Source organism: Sminthopsis crassicaudata, chromosome 2, assembly GCF_048593235.1.
Source record: "Sminthopsis crassicaudata isolate SCR6 chromosome 2, ASM4859323v1, whole genome shotgun sequence".
NCBI classification, from domain to species: domain Eukaryota; kingdom Metazoa; phylum Chordata; class Mammalia; order Dasyuromorphia; family Dasyuridae; genus Sminthopsis; species Sminthopsis crassicaudata.
In genome coordinates this window covers 514,241,612-514,266,026 of record NC_133618.1, presented here as the reverse complement: position 1 = coordinate 514,266,026, position 24,415 = coordinate 514,241,612, and the positions used below count along the sequence as shown (strand labels likewise).

Genomic DNA, 24,415 nt, shown 5'->3' with positions numbered 1-24,415 from the left:
AATTTAATACTATTTTTCTGTGAGAAATGATGAAAAGGGTATTCTCAGAAAAACCTGGAAATATTTGTATGAAGTGATACAATGAAGTAAATGAATGAAGAGAACAATTTATACAATACTGATACTTTAAAAAACTATTTTGAAAGACTTAAGTGGTGAAGCATGTTCTCTATCTCCTGGCAGAGAAGTGATAGACTCAAGGTGCTCAATGAGATATATAACATGGTCAATATAAGAATTTGTTTCGTTTGACTAGCTATTGCAAGCGTTTTGTTTGTTGGTTTGTTTGCTTATATGTTTTCAGTTGTGTTGGGAGCAGATGAAAGGTAGAGAAAAACAATTTTTATTCAATGGGAAAAATGTAATTTATTCTTTAAATGAGCAGATAGACTAGATGGCCATTTAATTCCCTTTGCGTTCTAAACTTATGATATCCTGATCCAAAGCCCAAAGTCATTCACCCAAGAAATACAGTTTCTTATATTGCTACTACTAATTTATGAACTACTAATTCCATGTTCACTATAAGATAACCCAGTTTCTACAAGTTGTACTCCCTACCCTCCCTTTTTCCCTTATGCTCCCAAATAAGAAAAACCCAACTTGGTGACTTGACATCTTGAAATTTTCCTGGTTCCCCCAAAATGGCCTACTATTACATAGGACTATGGTTGGAAGATTCAGATCTTTGCCCATACATTCTTAGAGTCGTGGAGAAAAACCCGACACCACAATAGTTTCTCCTGTAATATAACTGGAGTCTGGAGAACACAGGAAGGACACAACTCCAGCACATTCCTCTGGATTCCCCAACCTAAAGGGGAAAAAAGAAAGAAAGGAGAAGGCTATGGTTTATTATTGTGTCTTTCATTGATCCCAATTCATTGGTCCTGCTGCTGAAAAAATTTAGAAGAAAAACAGAAAAAAAAATTACAAGCCTTTCTTTCCTCTGTGGAGACCTTGTTATCTCCTAAGACTGAGTATGAGTCTGGGCTACACAGTTTTAATACTATTTTGCAGAAACTTCCAAGGGCCATGCTGATCCTAGGATTACCAGAACAGCATTGGGGGAATAAAAAGTGAAAACTGCAAAAAAAAACAAAAAAAAAAAAACCCTAGTAACTTCCTTTCTAAATATTCTTCTAAAGAATATGAGTCCCCGTACAATTACCTTCTCAATTCATGTTGTTTCATGAAATTCTGTAGAAAGTTTTTGTCCTTCCAGAGCTGAGAGGAAAAGAAGAAAGACAAAAGTTTAGTACTACTCACTTAGTTTTCCTTTGAGATAAAGGCTTTGGTGGCTTTGTCCCCAATCCCATATCATTTGTTTTGGTCCAGAATTTATATGGGATTTCTGAGGAAAATATTGTTGTTTTTCTTAAGAAACCAGATATGCAAAGTATGAAACAGATGCCCAGACATCCTGGAGGATAGACATTCCTGTTCTTATCCCAACAAAATAGACAGCCGGCTGGATTCAGGGCAGGTCGGGGTGGAAGGGGCAGATCCACCAGGAACATCCATGAAGTCATGAAGAATTCCCATCTAAGAAGTCATAACAATAATAAATCTTAAAATGGGCATGAAATGTTGCCTCACTGAAAAGAACAACAACAAGATAGGGGTTGAAGAGGCTCCCAAATATCTCATAAGGTAAGGAAGGGTCTTTTTCAGTTGGAGCTCTCAGAGATGCAGAATCTAGTCTGAGGATCCTAGCCCTTAACTGTTCAGATCTCTTCAGAGAAGGAATGGTAATGAGAGCAGTTCATTACTTACTACTTGGCTGAAGTTGGTCTTGATTATTCCTGGTGCCAGGCAGTTCACTCGGATGCCCTTTGGTGCAAGCTCCAAAGACAAGGTTTTGGTGAGCCCCAGTAGGGCTGTCTTACTGACATTGTAGAAACCCAGAGACTAGAATTGGGAATATACAAAAATTCTTGTCACCTTCATTTATGAACTAAGCCACTGATGAAAGAGAGGCAAAGTCATGTAAAGAGAATTAAATTTAGAATCAAGCCTGGGTTCAAATCTTGGCTCCACTACTTATACTCATGTGATTTTGTACAAGTTGCTTCTCTACTCAGGCATCCTGTGTTCTCATCTTTAAAATGAGGGGAATGATCAAGCTCCGCCTGTGCACTGTATCTTATATGGTGACGCAGAATTTTGGGACAGGATCAAGCTATGCCTTTTAAATGAAAAGTAGTTTAGACATTTAGTGGCCCCTTCCTCATGGATGGGTGGCCCAATAAGATAAGATCCCTCTGAGATTAGATTTCACAGAAATTAGAGATTTAGAGCTGAAAGGACCCTGACAAAATATTTGTTATAAGGGTTCTTCTTTTGGATATTGCTATTGTTCATTGGATAGGGTGGAGAAGAGGGGAGGGAGAGAAAATAAATACTTGTAATTGAAGAAAAGGAGGCAAGGGCTTAGGCCAGAGACTGTTTAAAAATGAAATCCATTGTTTCCCCTTTCCTGCCTATTCTTACTGCCCCATTTGCAAACATTATTGCTGTTTCCTCTCCATGTTCCTATTTCCCCATCCAAACTTTTTGATTTGCTGGATTCCAACATAGAGGAAGTCTGATGGCTTGATTCAGAACTCTGGACAGAGCTAAACTCATTCAAGTCTTTGCTGAGGCACTATAGTTTGAGGAAGTCAATCTGATGGTGCTACTTGGTGACTTTGTATCTATAAGCCCATACAGTAATGTGTGTGTAAATTTTAACCATTTTTCCTTAAGCTTGAATGGTCGAATGAATAAATTAAGTGCACACTTGATGGGGGGTGGGTGATACAGAGATTTCTTTCTTTGTACCCTAGGCCTTTGTTGTCAACTTTAATTAGTTGAGCCTAGAAGGCTGTTTTGATTAGGCTCTTCTTATATACAACCAACCTCAGGTGAAGTTTTGATAGAGGAGGGAGATGAAACAGGAGATGACTTCTGTCTTTAATTTCTAGGTATGTTCTTGGGCTTCTCTCCATTTCAGCCTTGGTGGGTGCATCCCTATAACCCAAGTCCTTTATTCTCAAGCTCCAGTACATGCAATTGTCAAGTTTCCCTCATGAACCACCCCTCATACCAAGAAATGAAGATTAGAACAACACTTACTGTCTCAGGAACATAGGCTACCATAGAGGAAACAAAAACCACAGCACTTGCTCTACAAGGAGTGAGAAAATATTGGGAGTTAAGTTTGGTAAGATTATTAGATGCTTGGTGAGGAATGAAAGAGTGAAGGAGGATGGATGGGTTTTTTCTTATACAGGAGGAATCAAAGTTCTATCCTGGGGATACAGCTATCTAAACTTCCCTTTATACTTCTGCATATACTTAATCAATAGCTAAGTGCAATAAAAAGAATTTTTATTTGGGAATCAAAGGACATGGATCCAAATCCCACTTTTGTTATTTAATATCTATGTGACTTTAGGCAAAATATTTCATGCTTCTTAGTCTCAATTTCTTCATATCTAATAGGAGAATTGGATGCTATGACCACTAATGACTTTTCAACTCTAAAATCCTCTGGTTCTGTAATTAAGAACTTATAAAAGACCCATGATAAATAATGAAAATAAAGAAATAGTAACAAAAAAATCTAAGAATAGGAAAGGACACAGTACTTGCTTCTCAAAAAGCTTGTAACCCAATTGTAACACAGTTATGACGCAAATATAAAAAGCAAGCTAGAATATAATCTACTGCTGTTTACTTAAATAGACTAAGTTAATGTCAGAACAGCTATATTATTATTTGTTTCCTAGCTATGGTTATGATTACAATTAAGTCAAGACCTCATGTGCAGGTTCCTCCTTATAATGATAGGCAGCCATGGCACATTCCCTTATGAAATGACTTAATACCCCATTAGAGCCTAGGTTTGAGTAGTTATTCTTGATTAAGGATAACAAAACTCTATACATGGAAAGAATGAGAGGGAACATTTAAAAAAGGATTCTTGACTTCCTTCAAAGCATGACTTAGATTGCTCTTCCTACAGGAAGCCTTTCCTGATTCTATTCCTCCTTCTCCAGTTATTATTCTTTCTTTCATGCCTTGAAATTACTCTGTAATACCATCTATACTTTGTGGTTACTTATGAATATGCAGGAATTATTTAACTTTTGGTTTTTGTATCTTTGAGAACCTCTCCTCATGCTTATACAGAGTGCATGGTTCATAAATATTTGCTGCTTTAATGTAATTTCTTTTGCTCTAAATGTGGAGCCATTGATTTTTTAATCCAAAGAGAGAGGTCAAAGCAGAGAGTCTTTTGATCAGTAGTTCCATGTTAGAAGGAAAAGGTAGTGATGATTTGAGTTCTGGTTAGGACTTGAGGGAAGATCATCCTTCTTCTTCTCTAAATTGCTAAATAATGGATATGTAAAAACAGAGAAATCTGGGAAGGACAGTTGACTCTCCCAATGAGAACTGATTTCCCAAGGCCCCACTTACCTGGGCTCTGCTTTTGCCCAAATGCCTTGTTCCTCCTTTTCCTCTAGAGTCACCATGTATGGTAAAGCCAGCTTCACAAGACGGGCTGGTGCTTTAACATTAATATCCATTATCTGGAATTATGAAAAGGATAGTGCAAAGGGAGGCTTTTCCACCACTTAGCTGGCCTGAGCACCAGGGATGGACCAATAAAGAAGTAGACTAGGGTAAGATGAAGTAATTAATGACTCTACTTTGGGTCCAGATTAATTTATTGTTTGTTGCTAATTTATTCAATTTCATTCTCAAGGAGAATACAGATGATTTCCAAAAATCCAAGCAAATGAGAATTACGAACAGCCAGTGTAATAACATTATCAATCCATTGTTGGTGGAACTGTGAATACATCCAGCCATTCTGGAGAACAATTTGGAACTATGCTCAAAAAGTTATCAAACTAATTTGATCCAGCAGTGTTGCTTCTGGGTTTGTATCCCAAAGAGATCTTAAAGAAGGGAAAGGACCTGTATGTGCAGGAATGTTTGTGGCAGCCCTCTTTGTGGTGGCCAGAAACTGGAAACTATGTGGATGACCATCAATTGGAGAATGGCTGAATAAATTGTGGTATATGAATGTTATAGCATATTATTGCTCTGTAAGAAATGACCAACAGGATGATTTCAGAAAGGCCTGGAGAGACTTACATGAACTGATGCTGAGTGAAATGAGCAGGACCAGGAGATCATTATATACTTCAACAACAATACTGTATGATGATCAATTCTGATGGATGTGGCCATTTTCAACAATGAGATGAACCAAATCATTTCCAATAGAGCAGTAATGAACTGAACCAGCTACACCCAGCAAAACAACTCTGGGAGATGACTATGAACCACTACATAGAATTTCCAATCCCTCTAATTTTGTCTGCCTGCATTTTGGATTTCCTTCACAGGTTAATTGTACACTGTTTCAAAGTCCAATTCTTTTTATACAGCAAAACAACTGTTTGGTCGTGTATACATATATTGTATTTAATTTATACTTGATCATATTTAACACGTATTGGTCAACCTGCCATCTAGGGGTGGGGGGAAGGAGGGGAAAAATTAGAACAAAAGGTTTGGCAATTGTCAATGTTGTAAAATTTACCCATGCATATATACCCATGCATAAATAAAAACTATTAAAATAAAAAATAATAATATTATCAATAAATCCAACAGAATTTATTAAAAGTTTCCTATGTCATTGATCCACACTTAACACCATACATCAAAATAAGATCAAAATAGGTTCATGATCTAGGCATAAAAAATGAGATTACAAATAAATTAGAAGAACATAGGATAGTATAACTCTCAGATTTGTGGAGGAGGAAGGAATTTGTGACCAAAGAACTAGAGATTATTATTGATCACAAAATAGAAAATTTTGATTATATCAAGTTAAAAAGCTATTGTACAAACAAAACTAATGGAGACAAGATTAGAAGGGAAGCAATAAACTGGGAAAACATCTTTACAGTTAAAGGTTCTGATAAAGGCCTCATTTCCAAAATATAGAAAATTGACTCAAATTTATAAGAATCCAAGCCATTCTCCAATTGATAAATGATCAGAGGATATGAATAGACAATTTTCAGATGATGAAATTGAAACTATTTCTACCCATATGAAAAGGTGTTCCAAATCACTATCGATCAGAGAAATGCAAATTAAGACAACTCTGAGATACCACTACACACCTCTCAGATTGGCTAAGATGATAGGAAAAGATTATGACCAATGTTGGAGGGAATTTGGGGAAACTGGGACACTGATATGTTCTTGGTGGAATTGTGAATGGATCCAACCATTCTGGAGAACAATTTGGAACTATGCTCAAAAAGTTATCAAACTGTGTATACCCTTTGATCTAGCAGTGTTTCTACTGGGCTTATATCCCAAAGAGATCTTAAAGAAGGGAAAGGGACCCACATGTGCAAAAATGTTTGTGGCAGCCCTTTTTGTAGTGGCCAGAAACTGGAAATCGAATGGATGCCCACCAATTGTAGAATGGTTAATTAAATTGTGGTATATGAATTTTATGGAATGCTATTGTTCTGTAAGGAATAACCAGCAAGATAAATACAGATTTAGAGAGATTGACATGAACTGATGCTAAGTGAAATGAGCAGAACCAGGAGATCATTATACACTTCAACAACAATACTATATGAGGATCAATTCTGATGGAAGTGGCTCTCTTCAACAATGAGAGGATCCAAGTCAGTTCCAATTGATCAGTAATAAACAGAACCCTCTACACCCAGCGAAAGAACATTGGGAAATGAATGTGGACCACAACATAACATTTCCACTCTTTCTGTTATTGTTTGCTTTCATTTTTGTTTTTCTTCCCAGGTCATTTTTACCTTCTTTCTAAATCCGATTTTTCTTGTGTAGCAAAACAAATGTATAAATATGTATACATATATTGTATTTAACATATACTTTAACATATTTAACATGCATGGGACTACCTGCCATCTAGGGGAGGAGGTGGAAAAGAAGAAGGGAAAAGTTGAAACAGAAGTTTTTGTAAGGGTCAGTGTTGAAAAATTACCCATGCATATGTTTTGTCAATAAAAAGCTATAATAAATAAATAAATTACACATACTTAACATAATTTAAGTTCAGATATTTAAGTTTTAGCTGTGTGACTGGGGGCAAATCACTTAATCTCAACTGCCTCATTAAAAAAAACAAACAAAAACAAAGAAACAGATAGAATAATATTCTCTTAATGAAAGTATTCTATCTCCTAGTACTGCTTCCCTTTCTAAATACTCACAAAGCATCCTTTTAATTCTATATTTTGGATTATTCATGCATCTGAGCCAGTTATTTGACTTTTCTAGAACTGTTTCCTCATTTTTAAAATGAAGAGACTGGATTTGATCACTTCTAAATTCCTGCCTTCTCTACTCCCTTCCAAATCTATGATTCTAATTATCATGGGCTGCCAAAGCACACAAAATATGAGACAAAGTCTCCCCTTCTTCTTGGAGAATCTATCCTGGGTGTGGTCTTACCTTGTCCCACATTTTTTCACTGGCACCCAGAGTGCTCCCAGCCAAAGGGTTGACACCTGCCACACAAACCAGGAAGTTGATAAACCCATATTTTTCAGAAGCCTAGAAGGAAATCAGAGGAGATGAGGTTAAGTCTCAGTGGACCAAGGACAAAAATGAAGCTATTCAGAGGATATTGACCCTTTGAGACCTGCATATGAGATTATAAAGATGGTCTCCTTGGTGATATTCTTACCCATTAGTACCTACATTCTTACCCACAAGTATTCTCACCATGGACACTAGCTTCTTACAATCTTCTTCATGTCCCACATGGCACACAGTTCCTGAAGCACTCAATCCCTCTCTCTGAAGTTTTTCAACTGCATGATCTACATTCTGTTGTTTTCGGCTGCTCACAACCACATGGGCCCCATCTCGGGCAAGACGTTGTGCGATGGCAAAACCAATTCTATGAGAAGTTGGAGGAAAGAAAGAGAAATATTCCCGTGGTCTCCCTTTCCAAGGACCAGGAGTAAAACCACAAGCTGTGACATGAGAATTTCAGAATAGCCATGGCCATCTGAATCCCCAGTCAGTAGTATTACTCACCCTTCTGTGGAACCTGTGATCAGAGCCACTTTATCAGCCAGAATTCCCCTTCTGTTTGTTTCAGCACTTCTCATTCTCACTGAAAAAGGGACCACAGGAAGAAACATGTGCCTTTGGGTTTGTACCACTGTCCTGAACATGATAGTAACCAGTCTTCTTCCTAATAGACTCAGTTCCAAAAAGAGAGCCTAAGAAGGACAAAACAAAACAAAATTTAAAAAATCAATCACACCTGAAGATAAGAGCAGAAACTCAATTTGAATCACTATAGAGTTTTTTCTTCTTTCTCTATTATAAAAAGAATCAGAAGAGACTTAGAAATAAAGATAGCTCTTTAAACCAAAGTACCCATTAAATTGGCAATGGTTGGTAAGCATAATGAGATATGATGTTGACAGAGCTGTGGGAGAGTAGGCATTCTTTTCTAAGTGTAGAGTTGTGGATTGGTGCTGTCTCTTAGGAGAACAATTTGTTAATATGTAGTAAGAGTTAGAAGACTTATCATGTCCTTTGATTCCTGAGCATAATGAATAGAATATTGAATTGGAGTCAGAAAGAACAGGTTTGAATCTTCCCTCAGACACTTATTAGTTTGATGAACCAGGACAAGTCATTTAACCTCTCAGACTCAGTTTCCTTATTTATAAAATGAGGAAATTGAACTCAAAGGTCCCCTTCAGTTCTAAATCTATGTGAAAACAGTAGGATTATTCTACCCATATTCCTGACCACAATGCCTGTCTTGGTGCAGCCTAAGGATAGTTTTATCTCTTTTGACTTTAATTTTACACTGTTGCCTGGGATTAAATTTATAATGCACTAAAAATTCTTGATGCTTTTTTAGATAACTTACTGTTAAGGTACATCCACCCTCTTTTAACTATTCTTCTTTCCATTTTCTGATGGTTGATGAATTCCCTTCACATTCACTTGTCCCTTCAGCCAGCTCCTGATTTTCTTCCTCACTGAATTCCTTTCCTATTTGTAACTACAGAATTTCATTCTTGAGAGTTTCCCATCCATCCTGGATTGATTTCCTCTAGTAGAATTTTAGCTCATGGGGTCTTATCTTGCCTTGGGCTAACTCCTAGACATCATCTACTTTATTTTACAGATGAGGAAACTGAGATCCAAATAAATGAATAAATAAATAAAATTACTTACTCAAAGTCATACAGAAAATTGGTGGGAAAAATGGAATTAGAACCTGCATCTCCTACCAGCCTAGTGATCATTCCACCTACAATACTACTTGCCCATTAATTATATTATAATTTACATTCAATTTATAGAATTTGGGCTGCTCCAAGAGTAAATAAAAGAGCCCTCCCATCATCACATTTCCCAGGAATTGTGATGCATTGAGAGAAAGGATGAAGATTGATAAGATGAAACAGAATTGTAGTCCATTCTCTAGCTCAGTGATTCTCAGATTGTGGTCTTGAGTCCTGAAGGGGTGGATAAAACCCTTTCAGGGAATCGGCGAGATTAAAACAATCTTCATAAAACATTAAGGTGTTTTAATTCCTAATATAACAAATATCAATATGTGTAATCAACACCCCAAAAAAAAGCTCTTTGGGGAAAGATCCTCAATAATTTTTCAGGTCCTGGGACTAAAAAAGTTTGAGAATCACTCTAGACTTTTCATCCTCTTTTCTAGTTGCATCCCCAGACTGGTTTTACAGGTGGGAAAGATATATGTAGAGTAATCTGGCCCAATGCCCCAAAATGGGCTGAAAGAGAATATATCATAGGATAATTCCTCAAAGAGGTTATGACTAACCCTAAGGCCACACAGTAGTAATTGGCAGTAGTGGGATTCAAAGTCAGATCTTCTGATTTGAAATATAACATTCTTTCCAGTATACCACACTACTTTCACTTAATGCTGTTATTCTTGCTCTTGGGGAGATGGTCCCCTCTGTTGGCCCCAACCTCAAGGGAAGGGAAGAAGAATGATTTTGTAGGTACATGGAGTTTGCTTTGATGTAATACCTCTAATACTTTTCAAAATTCTTATTATTGATAGATGCTCACAGTGCAGTTTAATAGATGATGAATGGAAATGATGACTAAATCCCCAAGGATTACTCATTTGTAAGAAGACCAAGAAGCAAGAGGTTAAATCTCTTCAGAATAGAAGATGGAATTTTGACTGTAAGGCAAGGTACTCTTGAAGCACCCTTTAACTGAGATCAGGAAGGCAAGAAGTGTGGTCCAATGGCCTGTGTTTAGAACTATAGCTTAAACATAAAGTCATCATAATCAGAATTTGGAATGAGAGTCTAGGGACAGGAATATCCCCTGAGAGTTGTAGAACCTAGGAAAACCATTTCTATATCAGACTACATTCCCCACACAAATTTTTATATAATTACAATTCAATTAAAATGAACATCAAAAATTCTTTCAACTAATGGTAAACACAAAGCATCCAAAAGGTAATATGTAGGGTGTGTGTGTGTGTGTGTGTGTGTGTGTGTGTGTGTGTGTGTGTGTGTGTGTGTAGCTAAAGCTAAAGTTCTAGTCCCTTCCCTCCCAACTGTACACAATTAATTCGTCACTCTTCCAGTTGACCACAGTGTCTCCCAGCATTGCTCTCTTCCCTTTCAGGGCAAACAAGGAGCAATTCCACAGGAGACAAATATTGGTGAGATTACTCTCTTCAGCAAAAACTGCTAGGGTGAGGAATACCAGAAATAAAGATAATTACCTTCAAGATGGATCCTGGCTACCTTGTCTGATGTTTGGACAGGACTCCAGGCTCAGTTTCTCAGGCAATTAGTACCAAGGCTGACTGACACCCCCCTCTACCACTTCCTCTGGCTTTAAATTGAAATTTTCTGTTTTTCACTCATCTCAGAACACACCTCTGTTTATAGTTCCCTGTCCCCTCCTCCATGTCTTGTTCAATGATTCATCAAATTTTTGGGTTATTTGCCCCTCTTTTATTAGGTAATTTTTAAATTATCTAATCTTCAGACCAGACTTGAGATTCCAGTTGAGGTAACTATCTATACAATAATTGCTATCCCTACTTCAAGTCTCTGTACTTCAGCTTACCTTTCCTACAGTTAGCAAACTGGTTTTTCTTAAATACAGATCTGGTCATGTCATGTCCTTTTTCATTCCTTATTGCCCCAAGATAAAAATTAAATTCCTTTTTTAAAAGTCCATCACAAACTTGTACTTTACAGTCTCCTTGTTCACTACTCTCCTTCTCCTTTCCTACCCCACCTTCTCCCATATCTTGCTGTTGTTTCACTGGCCATTCCAATTGCATGGAATGAACTCTCTCCTTATCTCAATCTTATAGAGTTCCTTTCTTCTTTCGAGGTGCATTTCAAGTCTTTCTTGAACTGCTAGTCCCTATCTTCCTTAACTAGTTGGTATTGAACTACCTTAATATTGCTACATTTGTATTTATTTCCTTTATGTTTATTCTTTCTACAGTTATATATGTATTTGTTTGTCTCTTTGTTCAATTGTAACCTTCAAGAGAGTAGAAATTGTTTCTTCCTTTGTATTTGCATCCCCAAAAGCAGTCGGTACCTGGTTTATAGCAGGTTCGTCCTAAGTGCTCACTGACTTGTTTGGAGCTTAACAGAAACTTGGAAGTCACTTAGTATATGATGATAATACTTATCTTGCTTCATTCTTATAGAATACATATTTCTCCTTCTTTAGAAAAGTTTAAGGTCCTCTTTAACCATAGAATGCCTGGATTGTAAAGGACACAAATTTAAACAGGAATTCTTTCTCCAATATCCTTAACAGATGGCTATCTCTCCTCTACTTGGACATGTATGTATGTGTATATACATACATGTATAACACATGTATGCACACGTGTGGCAATCCATAGGGGTTTTCTCTTGAATGAACTCTTATGAATCTCAGGGCTATTCTCTGAATAAACCCCTGGCTATACTAATTATATTTATAAAGACTCTTCCCTAGAGATCTGACACCAAAAAAACTTTGATTTATAATTTAATTCTCTTCCATCCAGATCATATTTATGAGATTTCTCATCTAGATGGTCACCCATTTCATTTGTGGACAACTCTAATAGATACTAAGTTTTTCTTTATATTGAGCTTGAATTTGCCTCTCAAGCTGTGCAGTTCTCGCAAGTGATGCTCAGTTGGTATGGTCTCCACTTCCTCCTCCATCCTGGTTGCTCTCCTTTCCAACTTCTCAATTGTTGTTGTTATTCAGAAGTTTCAGGCTCTTGTTGATGAGATGAATGGACTGTAGCAAAAGACCATGTTCCTGACAACAACCTATCTGAGTGGGTTCCAATAGGAGCAGGCTGACCCTGTGGAATTGTCTTGTACAGACAGAGCTATCCTGTATTGATGCATGCCGTTACTTTATACAATCTGGAAGTTAAGCTATAGATGTCAGCTCTAAGGCTAGACCAACAGTTGATTTACCAGTCACCAGATGATTTACAGACTGATATGTACAATTAGCATAGTTAGCACATCTTGTTTCAGTTCCTTTCCATGAAAACTCCTTTCGTCCCCCTTGTTAATTGCAAGTTCATTAGAAATACTGCCCACCTTAAGTCATTGCAATAAAACTTTGCCCCTTGTTCTGGAGATGGTGTGAGCCTGTGAATTCATTCCAGACAACTCCCTACTTTGTGAATTATTGTACCTCATTGTGACTTGCTGGACCTCATTATTGGGGTTTTCCTGGCAAAGATGGCGGACTGGTTTGTCATTTCCTTCTCCAGTTCATTTTACAGATGAGGAAACTGAGGAAACCCGGGTTAAAAGCTAATATAGTTAATAAGTGTCTGAGGCTAAATTTTAATTCAGGAAGATGTCTTTCTGACTTCAGGCTTAGCACTCTATACACTGAGCCATCTAACCTTTCAGTACTCTTCCTAAAATGTGTGTAGCAAGAATTTCCACCACACTATTTCATCTTGGTCCAGAACAGAACATACCTGAATTTCTCAATAAGAGGAAACATAATAATAAGACACTGCAAGTAGAGATGATGAGGTCTAGATTTGGGGGTACCTAAATGAAATTAGGGTTTAATTGAGGTATAAGTTCTGGGTCTAGAAAGTCAAATAGAGCTCCCCTGCAACTCCTTTGGATTAGGCACAGGGATAAGGAGTTAAATGAGGTCTAGTAGTGGTGCAAGAGTCCCCTGTAAAAGAATTTACAGACCTGAAAACCTAGATTGATAAAAGAGGTTTATTATGGGCTTTGGAAGTAAGATTAAAGTATAGTTAGTAAAAGGTGTTAAGTAAAGAAAAGAGGGCACTGGAAACAGGATTCCAGTAGGCAGAGAGTCCTTGGTGCCAGGTATAGTGCTGGCATGTTTAGACCTGCCAAGAGAGGACTCCAGCTTGGCTCTTTTATAATGAGAGATTTAGCTAAAAGGGCTGTGGATGGAGTCTCAAGTTGGCTCAGATCCCATAGGGACTGGGAGAGCCCGGATCTCCTATTGGAATTTAAAGGGGTGCTTTTGACCAGAATTTGTGAATCAAAGGTCCTAGCTTCTTGAATTGATAATGCATCAGGTAGGAGGGGCTTGGGAATCAGAAAGGAATAAATCAACCTGAAAGGACTAATTTCTTAAAGGGGCCACAACCCACATCAGAGGGACCTGGATATAGACAGCAAGTTGCTTGAGTTCTTCATTTTTCTTCTCCTTGAGTGTTAAGAGTTACTTCCTCCACCATTTTTATGGCTGCTGAACAAGGACCCCTGACAACCAAGCAGGGGATGTCAGGGGAATTTGAGGTTTGGCATCCTATGTTGCCAATGGCTGGAACCTATATATGTCTTTTTCACTCTAAGACTCAGTATGAAAGAAATTTACCCAACTATGCATTGATAGGTCATAAACTGCCAATCATAAACTATCAACATTTAATTTATTATGCTCAGAGCATAGACTGATAGCATATAATCAATCAATCAACATTTAATAAGTACAAAAAATGGTGAAATTGATAGGGTGAATAGACTCCAGCAAAATACCATGTCCCAGATGGTAATCCAGCATCTGAGTTGGTCCCACTGAGGAGCAAACTGATCCTGCAGAATTTGACAAAATTAGCATGTAGAGGCAGAAATATCCTGTACTGACTCCTATGGTTACCATATACATTATGGAGATTAAGCCACAGACAACTCCCTGGGCCAGAATTGCTGAGCATCAGGTGATGTACCTAATTAGCATATCTTCTTTAGGTCCTTTTGCATAAAAGGTCCTACTTCTTCCTCCTTAATTGGGAGTTCATTGGGAACTTCCACCTGCCTTATGGCATTATAATAAAGTTCTGCCCCTTGACCTAGAGATAGATTGAGCCTGTGAGCCCATTCCTGATGCCTCCCCATCTTTGTGACTTGCTGGATCTCATCAAAATGATTATATCAATGAATCAATAAGACCTGATTTCAAATCCAGCCTCAGATACTTATTAACTGTGTAACCTTCGGCAAGACATTTAACTTTATTTGCCTCAGTTTCTTTATCTTTATAATGCATTGGTGAAGGAAATGGCAAAGAAAACCCTGACAAGAAAATGAACTTTGATATTGTTAATATCAAATGTACTATTCCTTTCTCTATCAAAAGGCCATCCTGACCTTAAGAGAAAGTTCCCCCCTCTACCCACCACTAAAGCATCCTAAGAATGTCCTTTCATTCCTGCTCTATAAGCCCTTACTCTGTCAAGCTGGGTAGGGCTCTCCATACCCTGAGAATCTTTATGCCCTATTTGTCCTGTAAATAGAACTAGTTTAGACTAGCCACAACTATCAAAAGTGTCATTACCTCCCCATTTAGGGGCAAAAGGGATTGTGCAGGGTAAAACCAACCAAAATGAAGTGGATTTTCTTTTCTGGATTGCCAAGGGCAGGTGCGGCCTCATAACCAGGCCCTCCTGTCTCTCATCATATTTCTTCTTCCTGAAAGTATAAAAACTTTCTGTAAGTTTTCTTGAGGGACAGCTATGTACTAATGATGAGGTATGAGAAAGTTGTAATTCCTGAGAAACCGCAAGGCTACCCATGCCACAAATAATGCTGGCTATCAGAGAACAATCTGTTGATCAGTAAGACATAAAATTCAATGAAGGGAACTACCCCAACTCTACTACTCTAAGCCAGGGGTCCCAAACTATGGCCCATGGGCCAGATTCTCAGGCTTGTGGAAAAGATGGGACAGTTTACTTCCATCTTTAAACTTCTGGAGGGAAATTGAGAATAGACACTGACCTCTTAGGTGATCCTCTCTTTTCTACTCCCCCATGGGCAAGGGATCCCTCAATTGCTCCCTCAGGCAATCCTCAGGAAGCCCAAGAATCCCTTTGGGGACCACCACTTTATCAAGATCTGCACCTTATGTCTGGCAATATTTTTTCAACTCAGTACCCTTCTCCAGAACCTTCACCTCTTATGTTAGTTTCTGAAACCTCTGAACCTTTTGAAAGCCTCTGCACCTCAGGTCTTCCCATATAAGGAGCAGGGCTTTTTTTTCTTTCCCTCAGGATTCTGATTCAGCCACTCCTTCTAAACTCTGCCTATTGAGAGAAGCAGCAGACTCTGGGAGTGGAACATTCAATAGTGCAAGTGCCTTTTTCAATGTCAGACCTTTCCCAGATTAAGAAAAAAATTGGCCATTACTCTGAGGACCCCACGAGATAGAGTGAGGGCTTTAAGGCCATTACCCTCCAATTTGATCTCTCCTGGAGAGATGCTAACATCGTTATTTCTTCTTGATGCACCATAGAGGAGAAAAAGAGAATCTGGGATCTAGCCCAGAAATTTGAGGTTTATGTGGCTAAGTCCTCTTCCTCCTTTGGTAGATATCCTCAAGGGGCTATCACTCTCTGAATCAGGACCCTGGGTGGGATTATCAGGAAGGAAGCAGAGACAGAGAGGAGAAAGGATAGTTTATAATCTGCCTTATTGAAGGCATGAAGAGAGGAATCATGGAAAACTTAAGAAAGTTACTCAAAGAGCTGAGGAAAACCTTCCCTCTTTCAGGGGTGCCTAGTAAAAAATACTAAAAAAAAAAAAAAAAAAAAAAAAGTACACTAATAAATAAAATACACTAATCTGGACCTCAGTTCTCCAAAGGGGACCACTGTCCTCAGCATGCATTTTTTTTAATCAATCTGCCCCAGACATTCAGAGGAAGTTGCCATAATTAGCCATGGGTCCTCATACTTCCTAGACACAGCTTTTGGAAACAGCCTTTAGAGTTTTCAATAATAGGATCAAGCTGTGGCAGAGGAAAAGGAGGCAGAACTAGGGTGAGGAGCAGAGATCAGGCTCAAATTTTAGCCACTGCCATAGCCAGGAACCATGTGGGTTCATGACTCAGATGCCACGGCCAGGGCCATTGGTCTCATAATTGTCCTCTGAGAAACCCCCAGACCCGTGCCCTAAGGGCAAACAGGAAGGGCACAGGAAGCAAGACTGCTTTCAGTGGGGTCAATGCCTTGTTCTCTGGTCTCCTCAGGACTAGGAGTGACAGTGCCCCAGGCTCCTCCTTGCTCCATCATGATGGCCTAAACCAGGGTAACTTTGGATGTGGTAAATCAGTCCATTGAATTTCTCTTTGACTTTATAGGGCCCTTGTTTTCTGTCCTGCCCTGGTATTCTGGCTCCACCGGCCCCTCCCCTCAGAGTGTGATGAGAACTTAAGGAAAACTTAAGAATTTTTTTGAGACATTTCCTCTGCCTTCTCAATTTGGTGACCTGTATTTCCAATACTCATTTCCAATACTCTTTCCTTATTATTTCCTGTCCTTCCCCCTTGTTGGGGCATGACTTAATGGTGAAATTGGGGACCAACTTTCTCTTCTCAGATTTCCAGGTGCACTTTTTGCGCTTCTCCCAAAGCCCTCCCATAGTCCATTTGAAATCTGGGAGGAGGCAGATTCTTCTGTATGGGATCCAGGAATTCCTGGACGAGCTATTCCTGTCACCCCAGTTTTAGTGCGCCTCTGGGATCCCAGCATGTTCCCTAATAAGTGACAGCTCCCAATGAAGCTAGAGGCCAGAGAGGGATTGCAACCCCTCATTGAAAAATGTCTTCAGAAATGACTAACAGGAGGATTTCAGAAAGGCCTGGAGAGACTTACATGAACTGATGCTGAGTGAAATGAGCAGGACCAGGAGATCATTATATACTTCAACAACAATACTGTATGATGACCAATTCTGATGGATGTGGCCATTTTCAACAATGAGATGAACCAAATCAGTTCCAATAGAGCAGTAATGAATTGAACCAGCTACACCCAGCAAAAGAACTCTGGGAGATGACTATGAACCATTATATAGAATTCTCAATCCTTCTAATTTTGTCTGCCTGCATTTTGGATTTCCTTCACAGGCTAATTGTACACTATTTCAAAGTCCAATTCTTTTTGTACAGCAAAACAACTGTTTGGACATGTATACAGATATTGTATTTAATTTATACTCTAACATATTTAACATGTATTGGTCAACCTGCCATCTGGAGGGAGAGGGAGGAAGGAGGGGAAAAATTAGAACAAGGGGTTTGGCAATTGTCAGTGCTGTAAAATTACCCATGCATATATCTGGTAAATAAAAACTATTAAAATTTTAAAATTAAAAAAAAAAAAGAAAAAAAAATGTCTTCAGCACCAGCTTTTAGTTCCTTTTCAGTCTCCCTGTGGTACTCCTATCCTCCCAGTTAAGCTAGGCTCCTGAGGCTATGAAGTTTCTTTGTGTAACCCATGTTTCCTGTCAGTCTGTTAAATATTTGGGCCATGAATTAACTCTCACCTGTCACTCATATAGGAGAGTAAGCAGACAAACTTGTCACTCCCTGAACCTGCCTCAAAGAAAGCTAAATTGACCTTAGCCTCACCTAATTTAAATGGAGAAAGGCAGGTTACTCTGTGGTGAGCCTCAAGAGCACCTTGGAGGCTGTCACCCGCCCCACCCCCACCCCCTGCCCAGAGGACCAAGCTCATTGCCCTCGACAGAACTTTAGAGTTGGGGAACGAATTAGAGTGAACTTCCATAGTGACTCCAAATATGCCCTTCTTGTCTGCCATGCTCATGGGGGAATAGAGAGGGGACACACCCTTTCTCCTTCTGGATGGCTTCAAACACCTTTAGGCCGGCTTCTAATCCCAGAGAAAAGGCAATGGAAACTTCTTTCTGGCCTACACCAAGCTACTCACTCAGGAAAGAATGCCCTCCCGTCCCTTATGAAATCTATTTTCACTGGTCGAACAATAAAACAGGTCTGACTTTTCCAAGCTTTTTGTTGTTGCTGTTGTTTTCCTCCAACTTTTATAAGCTTATCATTTATAACTTTTTATCAAGTTAATTGTTTTCTCCCCCACTGTTTGTGAACTTTGTATCTTCCAAACTCCAAGCCATGAACTCCCCAACCTGAATACCACGGCACCTAATCCTAAAACTCGGCACCCCCTGGATGCTGCTGCTACCATCATCACGTCTCCCCTCCTCAGTCTGGATGTGCAGGGGCAGCTCCTCACCCCTTGTCAACCTCAAGCAGCTCCAGAAGATAAGATTTTCCTCCCTTTGCCCCAAATGAATTTGGGTTTTAATTGCTTGAGGGGGGAATGATGAGGTGTGAGAATGGAACAATTCCTGAGAAACTCTAAGACCACCCAACCTTGGAGTATCACAAACAGAGCAGGCAGTCAGAGAACAACCTGTTGGTCAGTAAGCTGTGGGACTCAATGATGGAAACTATCCCACCCCTACCTCTCCTCAATTGTACCTCTAAGCCATAATATTAGTGTATCAGCCTAATCTTTGTTTCTCTTTCCTATAAAATTATCTTCTTGTTTCTGACTCTACTAAATTCCCTAGGAAATAAGTCTGCTGACAGAGTAATATCTTCTCACTGTTTGGCTCTTTACTAGATTTCCTTGGAACTTTAGCCCACTTCAATTGGCAGCATATTATAATAAATCTTTGCCCCTTGAAAACAAACTGAATGTGTGAATTCCTTCACCATACCCAAGACATGACCAGGGAACCCTAATCTTATTGGTGTATCTTCTGCCTCAACTCTCAGATATTTGGGTGACCCACGCTTGAAACCCTCTATGTTTTTGTAGTAGGAAAAAAAAAACACCTGGAAATTAGGGGCATGGTCATCTACTGACTACTGGCTAAATAATTAAATAATGGCTATGTTGAGAATATACCCATATGATATTGGTATCATCAAATAGAGAAATATATTCTCTTGTAATATAGATAGCTTATAAATTCAGTTGTTAGAGGGTTGGGACTTGATAAGATTATTTTATTTTATTCAGATTACAATAATGGGAAAATGAGGCAAAGTATTTGTGTGGAACAGCTATGACCCCTACTCAAATTAAAATTAGAGACTCTCAGAGTAGAAAAGCAAAAAAAGATTTATTATAGTCTTAAGGGAAAAAGGGCAACTACCAACAGTCAAGGTGTTGTCAGTGAAGGAGTGCAAAGCACAAACTGCAAAACACAAGATTATATAGACCCAAACACAGAAGCCCCTACCCACTTCTGACCTTTTTCTCCATTGATTAGGGAAGTTCAGGTTTACATCCTAATGGAAATCTACCCCAGAGGCAAAGAATACTAGCCAATAACATACTCTTTACTCTATTAGGCACTTAAATGCCTAAAAGGTGGTGAAAAGGTGGGTGAGGAGAACAGGAGGGGAATGTAAGTTTAGCTAAGATAATCAAACACCTGCAACTTTTAGCTATAACTTTTAGCTATAACCTGCAGCTATAACTATAACTCAATAACTTGTTATTGCAAAGTCTCAAGTCACAATTTTAGGGCAAGGATCAAAGCCACATTCTTAGGAGAGGTCTTCCCTCAGTTTATACCATTCAATCCCTCCTCTTATTTATTAACCTTTGAAGACCTCTCACACCCCTCTTGATACATTTCCTCAACCATCTCGGTCTCCAATCCCTTCAGGCTTAGTCTGCTAAATCCAGTGCCTTAATTACTTTGACAAAAGCCTGGAGGCTTATGAGCTTATTCAGCATATAAATTGGGGATTTGTACCCTCAACTCCCATCTGGGGGCCACCTCTCATCCCAGCCTTTTGTGTCCCCAGTAATTAGAGTAGGTAACTCTTCACAAATAGAGATGCCTATCATGAAAGTCAATAACAAAAGAAATGTCAAAAAGATATATGCATCTAGCAAAAGATAGATGTCTAAGCTAAATATTCACTTATTTAGGATATAATAACCACGTATTTTCAGATTGAAAACTACAATATCTTACAGACTTAAATTGTGCTCATAACTTCTACTGATCATTTGCTCTGATTATAGAAACTTGCTATAAGAAGAAAAAGCAGGGACATGATTATAATCAAAAACTGGTCGTTCAGACCTTAGCCTGAGAGAACATACATGACAGGATAAAGTATCCTTTGCTCAAATTGACTTTAGTAACTGTAGGCAATAACAAATTCTACTTTATAGCCAGACTCAGAAATAATCAGGTAGGTTCTTATTCAAAGGAATACCACTGGGAAACTGAATCAGAAGTATCCCACTTTAAGCAGAAGCCAAGGTTGTCCTTCCAACTCTTATCCTATCCTCCACCTGTAACAATTCAGGATCAAATTCCTCTGAGTAGCTTGTGGCATATTCCTTTCAGATGATGAGTTACTGACTTGATCCATTGGACAATCATATCTAAATTCAAAACTCCAAATAATATCAGCAACAAGAGATTTTCTCTCAAATAGCAAGTCTCATTAATCAAAGCTTCAGGTAAATTTAGCTCTCAAGGATCACATATACTAAATAAGTATTGACTTTATTTTTAAACTGATAACAAAAAGAGATTCATCCTAGAAAGTTCACAGCTTATGTTCATATCTAAGTAGATTGTTTTAAATTCAACATTATACCAATCATTTTAACATAAGATGCTCAATAGCCAATTTATATCAAAACATGTTCAGGTATTAAATATGTTCAAAAGGACAAAGACATAGACCATTGTTTTCAGAATCTCCCAAAACAATGAGTCAGCTTTAAGATGACTCAATGCAACCAATCAAAACTCCTGTAGGGCATAGAATATACTGTATTAATTTTGCATTCAAAAACTCTATGAAAATTATCATTAATAATTTCTTCATCCAAAAATATATTAATTCAACTTCCTCCAATCAAGGAGTCCCTATAAACTTTTCTAGAAATATAAATAATAGGTGCAACACCAATATTGTTAAAATTCCTCTAAGCACAGTTAATCTTCCCTCCCATCAAAACATTCCTAGTTTTCTTGATGCAAAGTCAATTATATAGGTTATAAATTGTCTTCAACAGTCCATTCTTGAGGTTCCTCCAGAGGTCCTTTAACCTTGGTGTAAGGAGTTCATCCCTTCTCATATTCAGTATTTCATTTTCAGTCATCCTTCCCACTCTGCTCTTTCCAGGACATAGTCTCCTGCATCTGCAAACTACAAAGATGTCTTAGCTAGAAATGTTTGTTTGCTTCCTAAAGGCTGAAAGGGATGAGGACACTGCCAGTATATAATTACATATATTCTTTAAAAACATACCTTTTGTTTCAAAAGAGGGTATTTCCCTTTCCTGTCCTGAATAAAGTAAACCAAACAAGAACATCTCATATAGGGGAAGCTCAGATCACTTTTGGGGACAGTTAGTTCTTTAACAAAGCAATAGGTAAACATTTGGTCCAAAGCAATTCAGTATCTAACATTAATTTAGTAACTCATTTCTTAAAAATCTGATTCATTCTTTCTACTTTCCCTGATGAGGGCAGATACCCAGGTGAATGGAATTGTCATTCAATTTGCAATCCCTCCCCATTATTTCCTATAAAACTTTAGAAGTAAAGTATGTTCCATTATCAGAATCATTAGTCTCTACCAATCTGTACTTAGGTACAATTTGTTTCAAAGCTATTCCACTAACCCTTCTTAAAGCAGCAGTGTTCATGGGAAAGCTTACACCCACTCAAATGGTCCATATTTCAGTTTTCCCACTGATGTCATTTCAGTAAAACCTAACTTGAGTTTTCTGCAGCAAGGCTCCCTCTTTCTGGAGGGACACCTCCTCAATACTTTCTTATTTATATTTAGACATATTATATGCCTTTCAGATACAATTTGTTTTTCAATTATATAATTCTATATCCCTATATGCCAAATTTTCTTGCTTTTATTTCTTTGTTAAAGGGAGAAAGCAAGATAAACCTTAAGTTTCAGAATATAGGTATATCTAAATAATCTTGGAACCATTTTGGAGAACAATGTAGAACTATGCCCAAAGGGCTAACAAAATGTGCATACCCTTTGATCCAGCAATGTGTCTACTGAGATTATATGCCAAAAGGATCTTAAAGGAGGGAAAGGGACCCACATGTGCAAAAATGTTTGTGGCAGCTCTTTTTGTAGTAGCTAGAACTGGAAAATGAATGAATGCCCATCAATAAGTTATGGTATATGAATGTTATAGAATATTATTGCTCTATAAGAAACAATCAACAGGATGATTTCAGAGATGCCTGGAGAAACTTAAATGACCTGATACTGAGTGGAGTGAGCAGAATCAAATTATTGTACACAGCAACAGCAATATTATATGATGACCAATTCTGATGAATGTGGCTCTTTTCAATAATAAGATGATTCAGTCCAGTTCCAATGATTTTGTGATGAAGAGAACCAGCTGCCCCCAGAGAAAGGATTGTGGGAACTGAGTGTGGATCACAACATAGCATTTTCACTTTTTTGGTTGTTATTTGCTTGCATTTTATTTTCTTTCTCATTTTTTTTCCTTTTTGATTTGATTTTTCTTGTGCAGCAAGATAAATATAATGCATATATTGGATTTAACATATATTTTTCCCATATTTAACATATACTGAATTACTTCCCGTCTGGGGAGAGGGGGGAAAGAAGGGAAAAACTGGAACAAAAGGTTTTGCAAGGGTCAATGTTGAAAAATTTTCCATGCATCTGTTTTGAAAATATAAAGCTTTAATATAAATAAACAAATAAATAAATGAATGAATGAATGATGAGTGAGTGAGTGAATGAATGAATAAATAAAAATAACCTTGGACCAAATTTCACAAAATTTATACGACATATCCAGCAGAATGCTAAAGCACAGTTCATTACAATTTTTACAAATTACCCAATATACAATTTAGAAAGCAACATGGTACCTTAAATATATTTCATCTAATTAGGAGTTACAAATATGTGACCTTTTTAAGTAAGTTACTGAAGAACTTTGTTTTAATACCCAAATTTTTTAAAACTTAAAATCAAATCAAATACATATTTAAACTTCTGGTAACAATACTTCAATGTTAATGCACACATATTTCTAAAATCTTATACCAGAATAAACAAGTTCACAATTTTAACATGTGCTAGTTAATAGCAATTATCTAGGGAACGTGAAAAGCTCCCATTTCTGGTGCAAGGGCTGTAAAAAGGGCTTTAAGAAATTGGCAGACATTAGGACGTGAGGGAGAGGGTCAGAGAATTGTGGACCCAGTTGTCTGGCTACAGATCTGTGGCCCAGTGACTAGCCCACCCTCCCATGCCAGAAATTCCAGGGAGCCATGTTGGAGATGTTGGGGCACCAATGCAAACCCCAAAAGAATCCAAGCCAGCCAGGGATTCCAGCTTAATCATGACATTCTACAAGTCTCTCCAAGGGAGAGAAGCATGGAAAATACTAGAGAGGGCAGTTTTTTGTTTTGTTTTGTTTTGGTTTTTTGCAGTTACTCACAAACAGAAAATATTCTGGACAAGCCCCCAAAACTGTGGCACAGCTATGACCCCTACCCAAATTAAAATTAGAGACTCTCTAGGTAGAAAAGCAAAAAGAATTTATTACAATGTCACAAGAAAGAGCAACCCCAACGACAAGATGTTGTCAGTAAAGGAATGAAAAGCATCAGAAACAAACTATAAAACACAAGATTATATAGACCCTAAAACAGAAGTTCTTGTGACCTTTTCTCCCATTAGCTAGGGAAGTCCAGGCTTACATCTTCATGTGGAAATCTACCCCAGAGACAAAGAATACTACAAGTGCTAATGAAAAGGGAGGGGGGGCAGAAAGAGGATGCTTGTTTAAGATAATCAAACACCTGCAGTTTTTAGGTATAGCTCAACTTGTTATTGCAGTCTCAAGTCACAATTAAGGCATGGGTTGAAACCACATTCTTATAAGAGGTCTTCACTCAGTTCATCCCATTCATATTGATTATTGACTAGCCTAATTAATAAA

The 24,415-nt window shown here is 38.1% G+C and overlaps 1 protein-coding gene across 1 annotated transcript; it reads right to left on the bottom strand.

Moving 5' to 3' along the window:
* Positions 1–340: 340 nt before the first annotated feature.
* Positions 341–11,041, bottom strand: LOC141557917 (dehydrogenase/reductase SDR family member 2, mitochondrial-like). The gene is made up of 9 exons (XM_074294306.1): positions 10,832–11,041; positions 8,116–8,303; positions 7,798–7,975; positions 7,525–7,626; positions 4,465–4,577; positions 3,118–3,169; positions 1,777–1,911; positions 1,172–1,227; positions 341–814 (listed from the first exon to the last, which is right to left on the bottom strand). Exons 2-9 carry the CDS (start codon positions 8,253–8,255, stop codon positions 703–705), a joined length of 888 nt encoding a protein of 295 aa, XP_074150407.1. The 5' UTR covers positions 8,256–8,303; positions 10,832–11,041; the 3' UTR covers positions 341–702.
* Positions 11,042–24,415: the final 13,374 nt, after the last annotated feature.

Excerpts from the sequence above, each read along its gene's own strand:
- LOC141557917 (XM_074294306.1), bottom strand. The coding sequence starts at position 8,255 with ATGTTCAGGACAGTGGTACAAACCCAAAGGCACATGTTTCTTCCTGTG. Across the intron at positions 4,578-7,524 it reads GTGAAAAAATGTGGGACAAG|ATAATGGATATTAATGTTAA; the intron begins GTAAGACCACAC and ends TCATAATTCCAG. Across the intron at positions 1,912-3,117 it reads TAGCCTATGTTCCTGAGACA|TCTCTGGGTTTCTACAATGT; the intron begins GTAAGTGTTGTT and ends TCCCAATTCTAG.